Source organism: Eutrigla gurnardus (genome assembly GCF_963514095.1).
Source record: "Eutrigla gurnardus genome assembly, chromosome: 13".
In the NCBI taxonomy this organism is placed as follows: Eukaryota; Metazoa; Chordata; class Actinopteri; order Perciformes; family Triglidae; genus Eutrigla; species Eutrigla gurnardus.
Window position 1 is genome coordinate 23,593,139 of NC_139936.1, and position 21,199 is coordinate 23,614,337.

A 21,199-nucleotide genomic window follows, 5' to 3' on the forward strand; every position below is an offset into this window, starting at 1 on the left:
AAGGCTAACTGTATTGTGCTATTACAACATCACGCCTATAGTCATTGAATTGTGCATATTATTACTCACCCACTCAAAAACACCCAACATAGTCTCTACTGCTGCATTATTACATGATATCTGGGTTAGTGATATGATGCAGTAATCATATGTGCATGATTTCTCGGCTACTTTTTGAACCCAGGCAGCATTCTGAAGAATCATTTCATCAGCGGGAAATGAGGGTGAAAGGCTGGTGGGGCTGCATGTATAAGAGCTCCTTATTCTCAGCTCTCATGGGAACATGGGCACAACTTCCAGGAGGCAGGGGGGAAATAGGTAAAGCTTTTAAGTCCATAAATTAGCTGTCTGTTCTCTACTGACTCTGTGCTTCTGCTTCCCCGAGGCGAGGACTGACAGCAGCAACTAAATACTTAAGGCGGGGTGAGGAAGTCAACACTGGAACGGATACAGTGGTGATTCGGCAAGCCTCCATATTTACTCTACTTGTCTGTCATCCTGATCTATACAGCAACGTGCAGGCCTGAAGTAAATCACATCCGGAGCTGTGCATCCTCAACACTGCTGAATACACATTGCTCAGTAATCTTTGTGAAGGCTGTGGGTGTGCGGCAAATAAAAAGCCACTGCTTAAAAGGCAGTCAATCAGTCCAATGAGCGTTAGTGCACACTCATGGTGCAAAATACAGAAGAACATCTGCTTCTTCTATGAACCCGGCTGAGCAGCAGCGGTGCTGTGGAGGCGGAGCTGGTTTACTCACAATGTTTAGATTCATTGCTACCGATATGGATAACCGATATGGATGCAACTGCAATAAGGCAAAGTTGCAGGTAGTTCAACTTAGAAAAAAAATGTTAAAGGATAGCTACATCTGTAGAGACGGTATAACAAACTCTATGATGGTAGACAACTGTCTATAGTCCCACAGCATACATCTTTGTTCTCCTGTAAGTTAAAACATAAAGATCTTAGCAGGAAGAATGGGCAATTATAAAAGCCTATAAGCTTATTATTACACCATTCAAAATCACCTTTTTTTTAGTTTTCCAGTTTAATAACATAACGTTAGCCCTGTATATTTAGAGTTAGTAAAGATACTAAAATAATGAACAGCCTGAAGCCCCACTAGTGGCCCTTTGATGCTACAGTGCTCCAATATTACAATATAAACCCAGAATACAAAATAATTGGACACAGCAAAGAATATTCTGACAGTTTTTTCTACAGTCATACCAGTGTGGCTAAAAATAAAATGTATGTGGTCAGCAAAATTGTATTGCAGTCTGCTGATTATGGGATGTCTTGTGTGCCAAGTTGACATTTTGGCCTGAAGAGGAAGTTCATGGGGTGTCCAAAAAGAAAGAGTTATCCTTTGAGGGGCAGATTGTGTTCAGTATATTTCAAGGGAAGTGGAGATTTAGATATATCTGTGTGTACAGATAAAAACCATTCCCTGGTGTATCATAAATGCTGGATTAGATGGGTCCTACAACGGTCAAGGAGTGGCAAAAATGATTAAAAATTAAAACATTTCAAATACTGGTCTTATTTCATGTTTGTATAAAGGGCTGTTAAATCTTAAAAGACACTCATCTTTGTATAATAAAACAAAATGTGAGAAGGAAGGAGGGAAGTGTAGAAGTTCACAAAATCGGTGGGAGTTTAGTGGGAAATGCCTGACGGATTTTTGGGTGAAGAAATTGTTTTTGCATTTTTTTTTCTTCTTTTTAAAATGTTTCTCTGTGTTTGTCACAAATCTCCAAATGAGGCATTTCAGAGAAACATAAATGGATGATGTATGCATGCTCTGGGCCAAAGTGTTCAACAGACAGACATCGCAATTCTCAGTAGGGCAAAAAATAGAGTGGCATTTCAAGCTCTGCTTGTTGCAGAATTTGGCTGTGTTTGCCTGAACGTCGGCCAGCTGAATCTATGGACACAGCGTTGTGAACAGTTTGCGAGTGGGAGGATCTCAGAAGTAGGGCATTGGAATAACGGAAGACCATGATGCTCTCGGTGTTCATTCAGGGTACATGTTTTCAAAGTTTGAAGGCACTCAAATCCCTTAAAGATGACAACATCGTTTTCTCAAGGTGGTTAGCTCCACAGCAACACCACTTTATATCGACTAACCAAATAATAACATCATTTTAACACAAAAAATGACCTTGATTATAACAGGCTTTAACTCCTCTTTGTGTGTAAACAAATGTAAATGGCTGTTGAATATCTAAAATGTTAAATAAACTTGTATCTTACTATTGCGTACATGTAGCACGGCGAATCCCAGAATGTTCACGTGCCAAACGTATCTTCCTGTGGCCGTTTGGGGAATGGCAGCTCTCTTAGTTGTTTTGTGCACAAATGGCATTCAAACATTTTGATTGAGAATGAATCTCCCACTTCCAACAGAAAATCGAACTTAGACACCAAGTTTGAAATGAGACCACCACATTAGTGTGGAGCCCTGGTCATACTTCATCAACCCAGAGACGTTAGTACTAGATTATATCCACAAAGACCAGAAGAGAGACGAGTGGGATTAAAAAGAATCAGGTGTTTAAAGTGACACTTTGTGGTCAATGGAAAAATATTTTTAAATGAAGCCTGATTGACCAGAGAATGACAGAAACACATATGGGCTGAAATATTAGGGTGAGATTGTTAGTTGTGTGTGATGATGTGTGAAGCTCCAGCTGGTGTTCAATGCCAGAAGAGCTGTCTCTTCCTGGACAGAGAGAAAGAGTAAACAAAGAAAAGGAGTGAGCAGCCTACCGCACAGCTGTCTCTCAAGGCATCAAACTTGCGTTGTATCTCATCTCTGTGTGCCTAGCAGGTGACAAGAGAGACAGAGGGACAGATTTCACTGTGTGGATTCCATAAATCAAAGGGGACGTCACCTTTGGTGCCCCTCTACTCTCTCTCTCTCTCTCTCTCTCTCTCTCTCTCTCTCTCTCTCTCTCTCTCTCTCTCACTCTGAGCACAGTGATCTCCTCCTCAGCCTCTGCTGTGGTATCCTCCAGCTCGGTCTTGGCCTGATGTAGTTGGCTCTCCAGAGCGTGGCGAGCTGCCTGCAGATTGCTGATCTGGGATTCACGCTCCTGCAGCGACAAGGTCAGATCCGTCACCTGGCGCTTAATCTCCAGCTTCTCTTCCTCGTGCTCCAGCCCGATCTACAAAGGGAGACGGAGAAGGGTCGTTTGTTGTGAGGAGAGGAGAGGAAGTGATTCACCCTCAGAGGCAGACAGTTCACCTTGAGCTGTGATTTTGTCTCTTATACCGTTAAGGTTGTTGATCAATACCAATAACTCAATGATCCAGGTGTTGGGATTTGTAGCCTATAAATCCCACTTTCTGAAGTACTTCACTACAGTGATGATGAGACACTACTATTTCCCAACATCATGTCACATTTATGTATATCAAACATTCTAGACCTTTCTGTAGCATTCAAGCTTCTTTTATTTTGTTATAATATTTATTTTATTTGTATTTTATTTTTCTCATGGAGCCTCTCAGTTAGTAGCTAAATGCAACCTGTCAATCACAAGGTTACCACGACTGCTTTATGGTCTCTTTGACTAAAATGGACCATAAACTCATGTTAACAATGTTTACTGAAATAATAAATCAAGTGAGATTTAGGGTCATTTTTTCATAGACTTCCATGCAATCTGACTTCGTTTTAGAGCCAGGGGAGTCACCTCCTGATGGCCAGGAGAGAGAATGCAAGCTTTACAGGCTTTACTTTTCAGAACCGGAGGTTTCCACCTGGCTAGAACCATAATATAATAAATGAATGACTGTTTTACAGCTGGAGGGAAAGTTAAACCTGGGGGGGTCTAACAACAATTGAATCCTGCTTCACACTCCAGCGTTCTGCTCCATCTCCCTATAACATCTCCTCACCTCTCGGAGCCTGGTTTCCTGCTCCAGCACACGGCTCTTATTGCTTTGCTCCTGCTGACTCATTTTCTCTAGATGCTCCTCCAGTTTGGCATTCTGGGCCTCCAACTTCCCAGCCTGAGACTCCAAGTAGAATTTCTGTTGGCGAAGCTCTGAGATCATCTCCTCCTGGGCTTTCCTGCCAAGACCACACATACTTGTGTGCAAAAAGTTCAATAGGAGGCAAGGCACCCTGGTATCGTGCCACAGACTGTACATACACTCCAAGGATACAATCAAAGTACATTTCAGTTATCATAAGTCATTCTCCATCTTATATTATGCCATTATGACTGAAGCTAATATTTTACTTGGTATAATCAACAAAAGCCATTATCTCAGTCAATTCATATAAGTCATGGATCAAGATAGAGAAATGTCAAGTTTACATTTGAAACGTTTTTAATGTTTGAATTGTGTATCAGCACTTACATGTTTTTCTGGGTGTAGATGCTGCTGTTGGCTGCCAGTTTGTTGGCCTCTGACAGCTCAGAAATCCTCTGCTCCAGGCTGTTCATCTTCGAGTCCATGGCATTTATGGTCTGAAAAGAAATGATGGACGGTATAGCTTCAACGTTCAGTCACATCTTCACATCACCAGCTTTAATTGTTATAAGACTAAGGGTCGTTCTTTTGTGCTCGACAATAACCGAGCAGAGATGATTCCAATCAAGGACAATCTGTGTCAGTGTGATAAATGTTAAAAAAAGGCCAGAGGGAGTGTCGCTACCAAGCTGGTCAATTCTTACCGCCTTCTGTTCACCGATGATGCTGCACTTCTCCCGCACCTCCTCCTCATATTTGCTCTGACTGGACTCCAGCATCTCCTTATCAGCCATGTCCGCCTTCATCTGGACCTCCAACACCTGCTCAATGCCAGGCAGCCCACAGAACCATAACCAGGACATCACTTAACAGGACACAGAATGGCGTGAAGATGACATACTGTAGATCCCCCAAGCGTAGAGCACTCCCACAAGTGAACTCAGCTAAAGTACGGCCTTCAAACACAGCACAGAGCACTTCCTGTAGTGCATCAGGATACACATGCCTGCCGTTTTACGTCTGTATTTATGTGTTTGAAAATTGTACCTTTATCTTGTCTTCATAGAGCTTCTCTTTCTGCTTCAGATGAGTCTCCAACCGCTGGGCTGTAGCTTGGGTCTCTCGCAGATTCTCCTCCAGCGCCTACACGGACACACACATATGCACACACAGTCTAAAAGTAGACAATTTGTCTTTGTCACTTATGATGTAGGAAGTAAGCAGTTTTAAGAAGGCATAGGACACAATGGGTCTGTTGGAAATGACACCCGAGTCATACTTAGTATGATGAGTATGTAGAGCATTCTGCACGGCTTGTGGATTTTGTGTATGCAAGTAATGCTAGAAGAATAACAATAACTGGACACTATATCAGCAAGAAGTCCTGAGTATGAACGGGAGCTTACTGAGCATACTCAACTTCTCCAAAATGCATTGCAGCTCTGCAGACTGTCCAATGGCGGACTGCCAGGCAGACATTTAAAATAATTGGATAAAATAATTACAAATGATGGAGAGAGACATCAAGGTACAGTTGAGAAGAAAAGTGTGGGAGCTCACATATCTAATGTGGCGTAGCAAAAAAATATCACCAAAATATGTAAATTAGCCTTAAAATAATACTGGGAAATATTAAATTGAGTGGAAGAGGTAATGTTGATTTACATTTGTGACAATTTTTCATTCAGCAGTGGCATGGGATGGTATGTCATCAACATTACAGTCATTTGATCCAGAGAATGAAATCACTTACTCATTCACTCCTCCCGACTCACTATGTAGAGGAATATGTTGTGAGGCTGTTGCAAAGTTAAAACTGCCAGATCAATGGTGACTAGTGGACCACCCATAATAAAGGCTGGTATATGTTGTGTAGTAAATACATATTGGAAACTAATTTAATGTAATTGTTCCCCTTGTAAGCAGTGATGCCACGTATACGCCTAGGGCCATTATTGTGAAAGGTAAGAATGTCAGGAGTGGTACACACTCATGTAGTCAATAGTGAGGCAATACATGTATTTTAATAAATTCAAAGCTGTGTTGATGCAGTATTCTACTCACATTAAATATATGATTTTCGCTCCACAACTATGTTTCAATACTGTCTCTCTCTCTACTGTCTTTCATTGTCACTTTTCCTGCAATGCATGATGGTATATGATGCTCGGTTAGTAAACATCAGTTGGTGCACTACTCTTCAAGATGAATTGTGGGATACTTTGAGTCCACTATATTGGGTATAATAATTCTGACTTATCATTCAGACAGCACTACAACACGGTGAAATCAAATAACTAAGAACGTTTCCTCTGTACATCCACACATCTGTATTTGACTTATTCTGACTAACCAGGCATGTGATCAGGATGAAGCTCAGTGTAACTATGCAGGGATGTGGGATAATAAGTGATGTGACCAAACTCTGTTAGAACAAATCACAACTTGTATTACCTTACAGATGCAACAAAACCAACAGAAGAGTGAGAGAAAGACGTCACTCAAACACAGGTGAATTAAGTGAAAGCACTTGTGTGGGTGTACCATGGCATTATATGTAAAAAAACAACCTAGAAATAACAGTTATATAACTGTTAACATCCAGGTCATCCATAAAAACAGTAAATGCTAAACACCAGGTTTTTCAGAAACATTATGCAAAATAGCACATCCTCTGCAATGATAACAATGAGTTATGTTTATCTCACACCTCCACTGATTATTTTAGCTCCACACAAGTGGTGAAAGGTGGGTTACCAGAATCTTATCTGCCATCTGCTGAATCTGTTGGGCCTTGCTCTGGATCTCATCCTTCAGTTTAGTCTCCCGGCGCTCGACAATCTCCAGCCTCTTCACCTGGTTCTCCAGAGTCTTCCTGCCGTCCTGCACACAACGGGGACAAGTAACACTCAAACACACACTGACTAATAGAATATTGCTTTTAGTTTTTAGTTTAGTAGTCTGAAACAGTGTTTTTGTTTTGCTATGTTGACATCAATGCACATACTGTAGAAATGCTAATTAGACTTATGATTCTCACTTCAAGGTGGAATAGTTGAGGTAATGTAGCAGCAGCATCCATTGGGCTTGTTAGTGATGCACCTCTGCAATGTTATTATTATTCCTCACGATGTTTGCAAAGAGTCCGTTTGCATTCTTGTGTGACGGTGTGAGAGGTCGTCGGAGAGGTTTACCAGTATTTTCTTTCCTCCGACTCTCCGGTCCAAATTAACCTATGCTAATTAGCAGATTTTAATTTCTAGTGTTTGGTGTGAAGTGCTGTTGAAGAGGAACTCCTAATGACCGCCCCTTAAAAAATAAAGTATACTGAAAAGCCATCTCATTGGTTCATAGCTGTGATATAATAACTACAAACCACAGTTATGATGTGTAATTCCTTTGTACTTTCGGTAAAAAAAAAAAAAGTTACAGGGTTGCTTAGTGACCATCTCCAGAAAAACATCCACCTCCTAAACAACACGCATAGTTACGTAAACGTTTCAACAATGTTGCCAGGAATATGCAAGCAAGCAGGAATGCAGCAGAAATACCCGAACCACCTCCTCAGCAGCACATGAACCATTATAACCATTAACCTGTGGTAGTAAATGGCCACTAGTGTAAGGTCTCTCCGGTGGTAACCGGAACAAATTATTCTGAGCAAATGTTTTATCTGGTGCAAGAAGCAGATACACTAAAATATATTTAAAAAAGCCCCATTATTAAAAGCTATGGACGTTCTTCTTTTTGTTAAATTTAGATGTCGAGGCTTTCACACTTTACCCAGTAGATTTGGCTTGAAAGAAAACTGGAAGGAAAACTTTGCCAGCATTATTGCAGAAGCAGCCCAGGGATTACTGAGCTTGTAGAATCAATTAGTAAAATATCACATGCAGACTGATTAGCTTCATAACACCACAACAATCATTTCTGTTCTGTGTCCAAAACCACTGAATGTCTCTACACAATGAATAGAATGCGGCTTTTGCTGATAATTGTACCAAAAATGTATTGCAAAAAAAAAGGCTGCGAAGTCTAAAGCGTATTAATGTCATATTTTGTTTCAGCTTGAAGACCCTTTGGTTTATGGTTATTCTGTGTGCCTTACAAATGAGACAGCGTTCTAGCTTCACAATGATCACATGTGCTTTTAAATAAATGTGTCAAATATTCAGGGTTTATGACATGCTATCATGCCACCACAGCACCAGGATTCATCAGAAGGTGCAAAAACAACATGTTTACAAAGGAACATATGGGCTGTTCCTGCTTTGCAGATACCCAACACTTCAAACAATAAGGTCCGTGATGTTGCAAAGCAATGACTTGGTACAAGGAATAATTAGAAGGAACCAGGCCAGGACACACATATGCTAAGTGTACGTGTACGTGATAAGGAAGGTGTGTGTGTGTACCTCAGTCTCACGGAGGCGTCTACGCAGGCTGTCACTGGAGTCTTCCTTGTTCTGCAGCCTCTCCAGATCTCGCTCCATGCGCTCCTTGGCCAGTCTCATGCTCTGAAGGAGGTCTGTAGCCTCAGCACTGGCCTTCAGCGACTAGGTTCAAAGAGAAACATCACTCGCTCATACATGCCGTTTACACAAACTACAATGTAATAGAAAGTAGAATATATTGTGTAGTAATTGTGTCCGGTAGCAGATAAACAATAAGAATCCGTTTCATATGCATCACCTGCTAATGAAGAATACATGAAACTAGAGATTGAGACCACAGACTCATGTTTACAATGTTTTCAATCTCATAGATTTCAGACTTCTTTTTGCAACTGGAGGAGTCGCCCCCTGATGGACACAACCAGTCAGCCGCTCCAGGAGAAAAGAGACGAGTGCTGAGATGGAAGCTAGGGTAACCGAGTTCAGGCCTAAGGCTATTCCACTCCCCATCCTGCTTGTGGCTCATGTCCGCCGCAGGAAAATAACTTGGATGACATAAAACTTCAGTCTAACCCAGCAATGGGAGGTCAGTGACCTTTTGTGCCCACATCTTTATAAAGACCCTGTGATCATTGAATCCTTGAAGGAATAACTGACTTGTTATGATTTTAGATGTATTGTACATTTTAATCTGTTGTTATGTCATTTTGATGTCTTTCTTATTACCTTCTTTCTTCTATTAAAAGCCTAACTAGGGACGGGAGTTGGAAACTAGCATCAGCTATAATCTCTGTATGCAGAACATCAGTCCCATTAACTTGTTTGTAATGAGTGGAAATGTTACTATGTTAACCTGCATTGTCCCTATCAAATAAACTAAATTAATGAATTAACATCCTTTTGAGACATGTAGTGGTTATATTATATATATCACTAAAAGAAATGAATAAAACGACTAGAATATCCTGATTTTATAAACCACACAATGAGTCAGAAGTAGACCTATTCCAAAAGTGGGCTCAGACTGCCTTGAATATCTGAAACCAAAATCTCATGTGCTCTTAGCAGAAAGGAAGGTCCTTTAATATTCATTTCAGACAAATAGAATGAAATTATTTACTTTTACTAATGAGGTAAAACTGTTTGATTGCTGGTTATAAAGCATAACTCTAATTTTAAAAAGAGCTTAGTCGTTCTCAGGCCATAGACTAAATCTGACAGTTTAAGAGAGAAAGAATGAGGTCAGGGAGGGTAAAGAGGACGTTTATAGACTCATTTGAAAGGGTGACATGCTGTTACGTCTCTTGCATTTGGGAACACAGGCTCATATCAATTATGCATTAATCTTGCCAGCAAAGATATTCTACCTTGGCCAGCTTCTCTTGAAGATCCTGGATCTTGGTCTGCTGCTCAACACTGGTCTAAAAAGAAATCATGATATGTAAAGATATTCAAATATTCAAGCTTATCTCCTTTGTCAAATCACTTGAACGAGTGAGAGTCCTTATCTAGACATACTTCATCACCATCACCAATCACAGATTCAAATCAATCAGATGACCTTCATATTCTACCTTCTCCAACTTCACCATCAGGTCCTCTGCATCCGCTTTGCCTTGCTCTTTGACCTGAGAAGATATTAAAAAGACTCTGAGACTCTGGTAACGATCACACCACGTCAACAGTAGATTGGTTTCCAGCCTGTGATAAACCATTACTATGTTAACTCTGTTACTTTCAAGATCATTTACAGTTTTAGTTACAGTGAGGACCTTCTGCATCCTATGCTGGTAGTCGGCTGCCTTCCTCTTCAGCTCCTCGCCGGTCTGCCGAGACTCCTTCAGCTCAGACTCATACAGGTCGCTACGGCGACGGGCGGCAGACAGGTCCTCCTCCAGTTGTCTTATGGAAACTCGCATCTCCTCCAGCTGGGCATGATATTCCTGCATGCAAAAAAAGACAGAAACGGCCAGATAAGAGAGGAGAAGAGACAGGATGAGAGGGAGAGAAAAGGGACAGAAGAGAGAAGACAAAAGACAAGAGAGGAGAAGAGACAGGACGAGAGGAGAGAGGATGGAAGGACGGGACTGCAGAGTAGAAGAAAGGAGGGTAAAGGAGCAAAAGTCCACCACACACAATAACATTAAGAAAGGAAATTCCGGAGCACATACGCTTGCCCAAAAGTACCTGGAATGGGACACATGGGACACTTTGTTCAGTTAACATGACATGAATATTTGTTTAGCAACCATTTAAAAAGTGCCCTTGTACCAATGCAGCACATTTAGGAAAAGTGATCACTGTAAGCCCTAAGTGGAAAAGAGCTCTCCATCAGCCTATCTGTTGTTGGACTCCATCCTGTTTGAAGAAAATGTTCTTTTTAAAAGCCACTGCATCATTTATGAGAACAAACTCATTCATAAGAGATGTATTTTAGATGTTCTGCCGGAACAGAACCACATTCAAATTCAACGGAATGAAAATGGTTTGATGGCGGTAATTAAAAGACTGTCTGACTGTTTGAAAGCCATTATTTGTTGAATATTTTCTTTCTGGGAGTACAGAGACACTTAAATAAAATGGGAGCAAGTATAACCACGTTAATATAAAAAGTCAGTGAACAGAGAAAGTAAAGTGGGGAGGAAAAATGTGTTCAGCCAAAGTCACTTAATGCACATGTCTGTTTAAAAGGAATTAGTCACAGCCTAACAGATCTAATTTCAACCTCCACTTCAGCGTACAGGGCACATCGCCCTGTCTGTCAGCCTAATAACAAGCAGCATCCTTCTGCATCTAGGGAGACACAGATTAGGACAAGTGAAGTAGACAACATCAGACATGGTGACACAAAAGAGTTTAGCTGAAGTGGGATGGGAGGTTACATACATTACTGTGAATCTCTGTGGGCTACTGTGAGTAAAACCAGTTAGCCCATGTTGGCCTTGCCTATGTGGGAAATGACTTGTGTGGGTCAGGGAAGAAAACCACCAGCAAGATGGTTGTGCACAGTATAAAAGTACATGCCAGTAGACTGACAGCTCCCATCAATGAGGATTGTCTGGATCTCCTGGAAACTACCTTGTTAGTACCCAAGTCAATAGAAGCTGGAGGTGACTTGGTGATTAACGTGATTTTTAATTTAATTCATTCTTTGACAAAACAATGACTCAGTTTGCGAGTGGGGTCAGAGATGCCGACGAATTTCTCAAGGCGATTAAGCAGGATGTTATGGTCAACAGTATGGAATGCGGCCCTGAGTTTTAGAAGTACCAGAACTGAGCAGTCGCCAGCATCAGCTGCAGCAGGGAGATCGTTGGAAACCTTCAAACGGGCCATGTCTGTGCTGTGATGAGATCTGGACCCTTGTCTCTCACGGTTCTAAAATGGTTTTGCATATATTATTAAAATTGACAGCGAGGTCTTGAGAGTGGTGGAAAGAGACATAAAACAAGTGATGGATTTAATGTTTGAGGGAGGCTTCACAAAATCTGCCCACCTACTCTGAGCAAAGAAAGCGAGCTCTAGATGTGAATAAAGGTTTGGCAGCACAGCCTTGAAGCTAATAGTGACAGTGACAGATAATCTGACATACCAGAGTCCTCTAAGAGCAGGACTACAGGGACCAAGCCGGATGACATTACTAAATCTAGAGTGTGATAGAGTGGGTTGAACCACTGATAGACTGGAAGAGGCTAAAGATCCAATTACGTTCTGGAATTATTTTGCCAAGGAGGTGGAGGGGCAACATAGTATATGGACATTAAAATCTCCTAGGAGCAGAATCCTGTCATACATTGGCATGACGTGGTATAGAAGATGGATTCGGTTTAGGTGGTCTATAGACTAAATCACAAAGCACTGGTCTTTTACCTGTGATCGAAAAACTAAGATGTTCACAAGATGAATAGCACTCGAATAATAGAAAAGAGCATTTGCGATTTGTTTTGTAGATGACTGCTCGGTCACCTCCACGTCCAGATGATCTGGGCTGGTTTAGAGTCGCCAGGAGGAGGGGCTTCGATTAAAGCCGACACATCTCCTTGACATATCCAGTCGTGGAGAAGACTGCACGATACGTTGTAAATTGGCCGCTAACATACTTCCAACAGCAACGGCCCTCAACCCTCTGTGAAGGTAATATAGAGGCCATGCCTATACATCAAGGGCCCAGTAAAGTGTCATTGCCTTCGAACCAGAAAACAATGGTTTTCTGTAGTTGTTCTTTTGAGAAATTATCCGCTTGCATATGTTAGCAAGTTTTAATGGCTTTGGTACAGATTGCTTTTCTTTGAAATGGAATTCATTCCCCCATCTCTACTGTTTGTTGATCCAACACTGTGAGGTATCTGCATGAAAATGATAATCACTGCAGTCATATGACAAAGCGTGGGAGACAGATGCTTTTCAAGATGAAATGCTGGGTTTAGCTGGTGTAAATAAATACCCTGCTGAGAGGCACCAATGGAGATCACACTGCCAGATAATATGCATGAGCAGCAAACTACACTATTACATTTGAAGATACAGACTATACTCTTTATAATTTACCCTAAATTATAGCAGGATTGCTTTGACAAGGTTTGTTATTGATATTCTGCTGACAGTGCTCAACTAACCTGTGCCTAAAGATGACTTACTTGCAAACAATTCTTGACTTTTATGTGGAGAACCCCTGGACAGGTGATATACACTAACAAGAAATGTCAAACTCGCAATCTAATAAGTCATGCTTGATCTGTGAGGCTGTTAGCCAAAGTGTCAGGCGGAATGAGAACTCTTACTCAGTTAATCAGGCTCTGCTCTATAACATTATAAAATTAAGATTAGCATAACGATATTGCTGAGGAAAGGGGATCTGACAGCTAAACACTCTTTTCCCAGCTCCCCCTGAGAGATCCCCAAGGGCCGCTTCAAATGAGCAGCAAGGTGGAGAGTCTAGCAGGGTCTGAATCCCCCATCACACATTAAAACGGGGGATTCTGCAAACAAACATTTCTGTGACTTCCAAAACAATCTGACAATCATGCCCAGTTTACACAAATATTGTTGAGGTGCCTTGCAGGAGGTGACCTTGTCTGTTAGGCTCTTGCTTCAAATGTTTCAGGCAACTATTTCAGTCAGCTTTCATCACCGCGGCCTTCGAGCCAAGACTTAAACCTCTTTGTACGATTCATTGCATCAAATGAAGCAAAGGCATGCAGCCACAGAGGAGAGAGGTCAGGGTGGGATCTAGGCAGGCCTTTTTTCAGAACAGGTAAAAAAAATAAGTTAGTATACTGAACCCTTCATCCTGATGAATAACCATAACCCTGATCCTTATTCTGCATAATCAAGTCTGTCTAAATTACCAGGAGAAATGAACCTGTTTTCATGTTCATATGGGCACCTGACTACACCTCTAATAGGGGGCAGCAAGGGGGCTTCTGACTGGACGGGCTTCTCTCGCCACAGAGCAGCAGATCAAATCCAAGGTCCTTTTGAATTGCATGAACTCCGTCTACTGTAATATTATGTTGTATAGATGCAGTGCATAACTGCAACACACGTTTTACTGGTTTAAGCTTAAAAGCTGCTGGTAAAGTGCATTTTTATATCATATCCGTATCTTGTGTATGATATTAAATGGCTTCCTCTCCAGAAGAGTTTATTAAGATAAGAGAGGATAAAAAAGTTCTCTCCAGGACGGGCTGCATTCCTCCAACACAGAGCACTCATTTTAGGGTGGTGAAGTGTTTTTCCCAAACAGGATGAGCTCAGGCCCCAGCACCTCATCACGACAGCCTGCCCACTGCATCAGTGCATTCAACACTCGTAGGTATATGGCTCTCATCACCATAGCAACCATTGCACAATGTATTCAGTGCCTGGTAACTAGTGTAGGCTGAGAAAAACAGGTTGCTTTACCTTTTTTTTTTTTAAATGGTGCAAAACGCCAGGAAGGTGATTCTTCATGCTCTCTGTCTGCTGTCTCTAAACTGTTAATCCAACGTCTTAATTCTCACAGTTGGCAACACTCGGTCATGTAGTGCTGCCACACATGCAGAAATATATGCAGACACACAAACACTCATACATCCCAGCCACACACTCTACTTGATTTCAGTGATGAAGGAGTGCCTCTAGCTCCCCTTCCTCTTTCTCCTCATTAATATTCCTGATTCTAGAGAGATTCACACTGAGTTGACCCAGCAGACACTTCATACAGAGGACAAGATTAGTACACAGTGTTTTCACAGGACACAGTGTTTTCTTGCGCTACTTTAAATGAACTTAAAGTTTATTTTTTAATTGATTGAAAAGTGATTTTCTCCCCCTTCTCATCCTCAAACTTTGGTAATCTTCACATGCATGTATACAAACCCTTTTCATTGAAACACTATAGAGAAACTGCATCATTCTATCTTTTAATAAAAGGATGAAAAAAACAAAAACAAAACTATCCCACAACAATTTACATGAATAGTGAAGTGCAATTTGAGGCATTTCTGAACGTGTAGGTGTTGAGTGTTGTACTTACTGCACTCATGTGTCTGTATAATCAACACTCACGCCCCCACACACTCAGCCTTGGCGACTTGACCTGCTCATTCGTTCATTTCAACATGGGCTTTATATGACAGACAGTTTTCCATCAGTGCAAATATTCATCTAAGACATGAAGATTTATTGAGTTCAAAAAGGAAGAATTCTGTCACTAAAGAGAGATCTTTTCAGTTTTTTTTAATGGCACATTGAACAAAACTTAAATTTAAGTGATTGTGACATGAGATTGTTGATCAGGGATTTCCCTTAAAGTCTCTTCTTTCAGTTCTGAGACGACAGCTTCAGTAAAGAATAGTGTATATTTCAACCCACTGATCCCGTCCTACCTGCTCTTTGATCTCCTGGAGCTTGTTGCTCTGCTCCCGGATGTCATGGAGGAGCTGCAGAGCTTTATCGTCCTCCTGTGTCACCTCCATGCGAGCCTGTTCCAAACTGCGCTTCAGACTCTGAAACCAAGACATTCACATGTTCGGTCAGTGGACAGTTTGTTGGGTACACCCAGCTAGAGCTAAATACAGTCTTAACAGCTCTTCAATGGTTGTGGTGTGACATTTTGGATGAAATTACTTGAAATAGGTGTTGATTTTACTCTGTGGTCATTTTGGAGGCTGTGCTGTTGAATTTGATTGAGTTATGCTGAAAGCTGTTTCTGATTTCTTTGTCCACAAAAGTTAAGTCATTAACTCTCCTGTCCAATCGAGCTTGAATTCATGGTGTTAAAAGAATTTTTCCGTAAACGAATAAATTCCCCCAAGGAGGAGATCGGAGACATAAGTAAAGTCGACGTCTGACTTTAATCTTGTACAAGAGGAGCAGTTACAATGCAACAACGTGTGAGGATGCTACAGAGGAAGTGCTCTAATCATTGTTGTGACTTGAGTCTTTTAAAGGCACAGGAGATAACGCGTCATTGACAACATGTAATACAAGACATCATGTGCACAGGGCCCCTTATAACGGTTAGCTGTTAGCAGGATAGCTTTAGGCCCTGTTTAGGTCATCAGTGGAAATACTAAAGTCATTAAAACACTAAAATCATGTGGTCATACAAAATTGTTATAACACATGGTTTTAGCCAACTTTTAAAAATGTATTTTGATACTCACTATAACTTGGGTAAGAATGGCCACCGCCTCCCTGAGCCCGCAAAGTTCAGAGTAAATGTGAGTTCCCCCTGACACGGGGAAAATATCAACATGCAAGGAGTTGGTGCCCAAAAAAGGGTTCCCTCAGCAACCTTGTGCAAAACACTGTCGGCTGTTTTTCCGAGAATATGCAGCAACTAAAAACTGATGATATTTACAATTAATGGAAATTCCTCATGAAAAATGTATTTTGAGTGCTTTTTGATTGCGATCCAGGATAAAATCCTATATCATCCGAACCCTAATGCACAAGCACATGTTTAATCTTCTACAAATGTGCTTTATCTTCAGGGATACAAACATTTTTTTCAACCAATGTCTTTTATTAATTATTTTTTTATTTTTTGATGTCATGCATTTTTAAAAGGTGAGGTTTTGTGAATGTTAATGATTATGTCTTCTAATTGGTTTTTAATGAAAAGTATCAATAGTAAACCGGATGTGATGCCCATATTGGCCAGCCCCAGTGTCCATGGATGCACGTCCCCTGTCGGGGCTACAGGGCGACTCACAGTGCATTCTGTGATATAGGTTGCAAGGTCCTGTTCCAGGATGGTCCTCTGGGTCTCTGAGGCCTTCAACTCTATATCCTTCTGCTGCAGCACCGACTCAAGGTCAGACATCTTCCTCTGGACAAGTGAGATCTCCTGCTCAACCTGCAAACAACAACATAGCGTGGACTGAACTTTTCTCTGACAGTTTAGATACATTTTCTTTCCAAATTATGTTTTGGGCTTTTTTGTCTTTTTTTTAATTACGCATATTACAGTGTAGATGCATTAATGACGTCTTCTGTCGAAAATATATATTAGTAAAAACGCAGGGGTAATGTTTGTGTGTTTCTATTCCTTTGATATTCTTGGTTTCCTTTTCATTTTATTTGCTTGTTTTAATGTTTTTTTGGAGGGTGGGGGGTTGTTTCCCCCCCCAATGCTTTTAATGTTTTATGTAAAGCACTTTGAATTACCTTGTTGTTGAAAGGTGCTATACAAATAACATTGCCTTGCCTTGTGTGGGCAAGTGTACGAGACTGCACTTGTTTGGTGGCACATGTCATTGATAGTGACTGATACAATCAGATGAGCCATTACAGTATTACAGGCCCCGAGGAGCATTGGAAACCAACAGCAGGGGCTGGCAGCGCCGCCACAGATGCAGTCACAGCACTTAGTATAGAGCAGCACTAACACACAGTCAGTATGCCGACGCATGCTCAGACCTCCATGGTGCCACAGCGTGGGGCTGGAGCTCGTTAACGCAATGGTAACATGGTACTGGAATCCACATGCTGCACAGAATCAGTGTACGTCCAACATGTTTAACAGACAGATGTAGTGAACTGACACGATGTACTGTGGATAGATGGAAGTAACAAAGTACATTTCCATGTATTACTGCATTCTCTAACTCAGGAGCAGATATTTGTAGATTTGTTTGGTATCCAATGTGCTGCAGCGGTCTTCATCATTCTTGCATTAGCTCATGGAGGTGACTTTACAGCATCGCATCGTTTTGTGGCCCTACCAACAGGTTTCATTTGAAATCATATGGACTTCATTACCCTAAACCTCTTCATGTATGTGTTCAGAACAACCAACCTGCATCCAATCATGCACCAAAAGCTTATTAGTGTAGCCTGAACAACAGATTCATGCCACAAGGATAGCCTTATTTCACAGATATTCAGAGAGTGATGTGAAATACTCAAATACATAAAACACACACACACACACACACACACACACACACACACACACACCAGCTCAGCTACAGTGTAGAGGCAAACTCACAAACAGATGGCTGATTTCGCTCGTTCTGGAAACAAACTCTTACCATGTGAAGAGTAATACCTGTGACATGTGTCCGGCGATTCAGGCTGTTTTGTGTTTTTAATGAGGCTTTTCCGAAGGAGACAGTCTTATCTAGAGAGTTGATGGATGTGCAGTCACTAATCTGGAGGAGAGGAGAGCGTGGAAATAGGAGGGGAGATAGGGAACAGGGAGAGAAACGGGAGGGAAAGAGTCTTTATACACAACCCCTCTGGAAACACTTCACTTTTATAACAATCACACTGTCTGATTGGTCAGTTGGAATAATCAGCCTTCAGTAGAAGTGACAGCATGCTGTGGAATTTACATGACAAAATGTTTAAACATACACGGGTTATCAAAACTCAAAGTCATGCAATCAGAACTAGATCTACTGATTCAATGTGCCCTATTCATATACATTTCAAAACCAAATAAGGTAACCATGTGTATTAAGGTCCTTATAATCGGTTGGTATTAATATGCAATGCAATGCAATATGCAAGCATTTTAAACACATGTATTATAAGATTATGAGACCACTTTTAACTGTATTATATAAGCACTATTAAGCTAACTGTCAAAAGGGTTTAGTAAAGGATTTATTAACACCAACAAGACTTTGCTCTCGCTTTAGATCCAGTAGCTGCAAAAAGCACATTTAACTGTTAATAAATATGCATTATTAAGTATGTATTCAAATGAATAACAATAACGTAATAAATGTCTAATAATCTAACAATAAATGGTTTGTTTATTAACACTTGAAAGTTCATTTGTATTTTATAAGGAAGTATAAGGGCCTTATTACATATTAACTCATGTTTATATACCAAAAAGAGGAATTAGCAATCAAGCACTGAAAAGCACTTTTATTTTTGTGTAAGCAGGAACAAGATCACACGGATGGCAGGCAGATAAAATATGTGGCTCACAGGAGATCCATCGTGTTGACCAAATATGCGCTCATGTTCCCGCTCACCAGAAACTATAAATAGCCTGCTTGTGTTCACACAACAGCCTCTTTTACCACCGCTGGATATATTTGGCAGCTTTTGTGATCAAGAGGCAGGCAGAAGAATGAGCGACAGAGGGAGAATGTCTATAAAAAGCAGAGGCTCACCTCCCACTCTTCCCTACAGTACCAAGTTCAGCTTACACAAGGACTCGCCTGGATGTGGGTTTGCTGTTGCATGGTAGTGGATTGTGGTATAGATTGTCTGTTTTTTGACCGTGCTCCACTGCGTGTCTCTCCAACCGTCACACTGCTGCAAAGATGATCAAAAAGCCAACGCTGAGCAGGCATTGCAGATAAACAACGGATACTGTGAGTCTCTAGAGATGACTCTGGTGCTTGCTAATATTTGCCCAGAAACGTCACTGATGTAATCATTATGCTTCCAGGGTCATTCTAGGGGTGAGTTGTTCGGTAACCACGCAGAATGTGCCCAAAGTGGATCCGAATATTGCTGCCTGCTATTCCAGTTTCATCGGCATGAGTGATGGTTGCCTCAGCAAAGTGTTAGCTGGGTAAAGCTTTCTCTATAGCAACCTGCTGCTCTTCAGCCAGTGAGCACAGGACATCAAGGGCTGTTTGGTGATGAGAAGTCCAACGTGGTTGTTGCTCTGAAACCAGGTGTCGGGTAGTTAGAGAAACCATTTTAACCTTGTGATCCCTCACAGACTTCCACAGAAGCCTTCCCTGGCTCATGTTTCCCTGATGGCTCTCAGAGCTCCGAACACACTAATGAATGTCATTCATGCTGAGACATGATCATAACTGAATGATTTATTGTTGCGCACTTCTTTCCGACGTGGACAACTTCCACACGACCAGTGGTAAAGATGGTGCTTACAGCGTGCCATCCGGGAACGAAGCACCAGATGGGACTCAGATCTGGCTGTCTTCCTCCTAGACTCAAGTGATAGCTGACTGCCCATAATGAGCTGAGCTAGCAGACTGTGCAGCTGGGCCCCTCCTCTGCAATAATTATATCCCTGAAAGATATTACTAATAACTATGCTTTTAAAAGCTCATTACAACAACAAGAACGCGTCTGACCGCTGAGCTGGCCTATCTGTGTTTGCTGAACATTTCCATATTTATGTTTTTGAAACCTAACGGCTACATGTTCCAGTCCTGGAAGCCATTTGATTACAGTACCTTCAATCACAAATACGGTTTGTTTTGTAGAGCTCATCAACAACAGAACGGTGAGATTGAGAGGAACGCCGGCTTCCAAATCAGGTGAGGAGCTCTTTTTCGTGGGCTGAATAATGTGTGCTGGTCTGAGTCAGAGTTGTTGAAGAGGAGGAGAGTGGAGAGAGGTTGCATCCCAGTCAGGGTGGTGCTCTACATTCAGTCTGCAGGGTGACCAGGGGCCAGTGCTACTGTTGGAGCTGTAGGCAGCGGTGAATCACAGACCTGTTGCAGCACAAGTGGCACAGATCCTTCTCTAAAAACAAGCTCATGGTCGCTCTACCATCTTTCATCCCATTCCTTTTCATTTCCTACCTATTCTCATGATAACACGAGAATAATAAATTAGTAATACCTCATGCAAACGTGATTTTCCACCTCTTTGGTTTCGTGCTTACTGCCAGAGGCTTTGAAGATTAGGGAAGGTTTACGTCGGCCAATCCGTAAATGCAGCCTCGTCCATAAAACCTGTGCTTGATATTACTTGGCTATACATTTTTGGAGCCGCATTATAGGCGTAGTGCTTTTGCAGTGGTTAGCACAATTCATGTGAATGCATTCTAATAGACTTTTTAGGAAAAACATATTTTTACAGGTTTAAATTTGTTTGCATCAGGGTTATTAAACTATGTTGTCCAGGGGCCACGTTTTCAAAAAGCTCAGGGACCTGTTCTGCAATTCTACACCACCTTAACGTTGGGATTAACTCAAGAATGGCCACTTACACGAGTCTTGATGAGGTAGAGATTTTCCAGGTTTTCATTTTATTTATTGGTATTTGTCTTGGCCCGCCAGTTGAATATACCTGGTGTACAAAAAGATAAAACTAGCAGCTTGAAGGGGCTGCAAGTAGTAAAGGTGTTTCTTATCCTCGTGGCCTAATGATTGATCGACCAACGCACTCAAAGGAATACATAAACATCGGTCAGAAATAGCAACATTTTGTTACATGAGCTATTAAAAGAAAAATCTACCCTTAAAATGGTATTGGCAAGTGCACTTCTCTGTAGTTCCCCAGTATCCAGTGGAAGCTGTTCAAATATGCGGGGTGGTAACCCTGTCAACTAAAGCCACAATTAGCCATTAATCACTAATTGGCTGGCATTTTCCTCAACTCC

At 41.4% G+C, this 21,199-nt stretch overlaps 1 protein-coding gene across 9 annotated transcripts in view; it reads right to left on the bottom strand.

Moving 5' to 3' along the window:
• Positions 1 to 21,199, bottom strand: part of citb (citron rho-interacting serine/threonine kinase b) — a 39,821-nt gene that overhangs the window by 16,988 nt on the left and 1,634 nt on the right. For 6 of the 9 annotated variants that reach the window (XM_084024506.1, XM_084024510.1, XM_084024509.1 and 3 more), the window contains exons 2-15: positions 17,924 to 18,026; positions 16,586 to 16,729; positions 15,255 to 15,374; positions 10,158 to 10,328; positions 9,960 to 10,013; positions 9,753 to 9,806; positions 8,407 to 8,547; positions 6,749 to 6,874; positions 5,039 to 5,134; positions 4,696 to 4,812; positions 4,379 to 4,488; positions 3,911 to 4,085; positions 2,977 to 3,174; positions 2,777 to 2,830 (exon numbers count right to left, since the gene is read on the bottom strand). In XM_084024506.1, the coding sequence (XP_083880632.1) occupies positions 2,777 to 2,830; positions 2,977 to 3,174; positions 3,911 to 4,085; positions 4,379 to 4,488; positions 4,696 to 4,812; positions 5,039 to 5,134; positions 6,749 to 6,874; positions 8,407 to 8,547; positions 9,753 to 9,806; positions 9,960 to 10,013; positions 10,158 to 10,328; positions 15,255 to 15,374; positions 16,586 to 16,729; positions 17,924 to 17,932 (1,569 nt within the window). In that variant the 5' untranslated portion in view covers positions 17,933 to 18,026. Of the gene's footprint in view, positions 1 to 2,776; positions 2,831 to 2,976; positions 3,175 to 3,910; positions 4,104 to 4,378; positions 4,489 to 4,695; positions 4,813 to 5,038; positions 5,135 to 6,748; positions 6,875 to 8,406; positions 8,548 to 9,752; positions 9,807 to 9,959; positions 10,014 to 10,148; positions 10,329 to 15,254; positions 15,375 to 16,585; positions 16,730 to 17,923; positions 18,027 to 21,199 lie in introns of all 9 variants that reach the window. The other 3 variants (XM_084024503.1, XM_084024502.1, XM_084024505.1) reach the window with 2 other exon arrangements.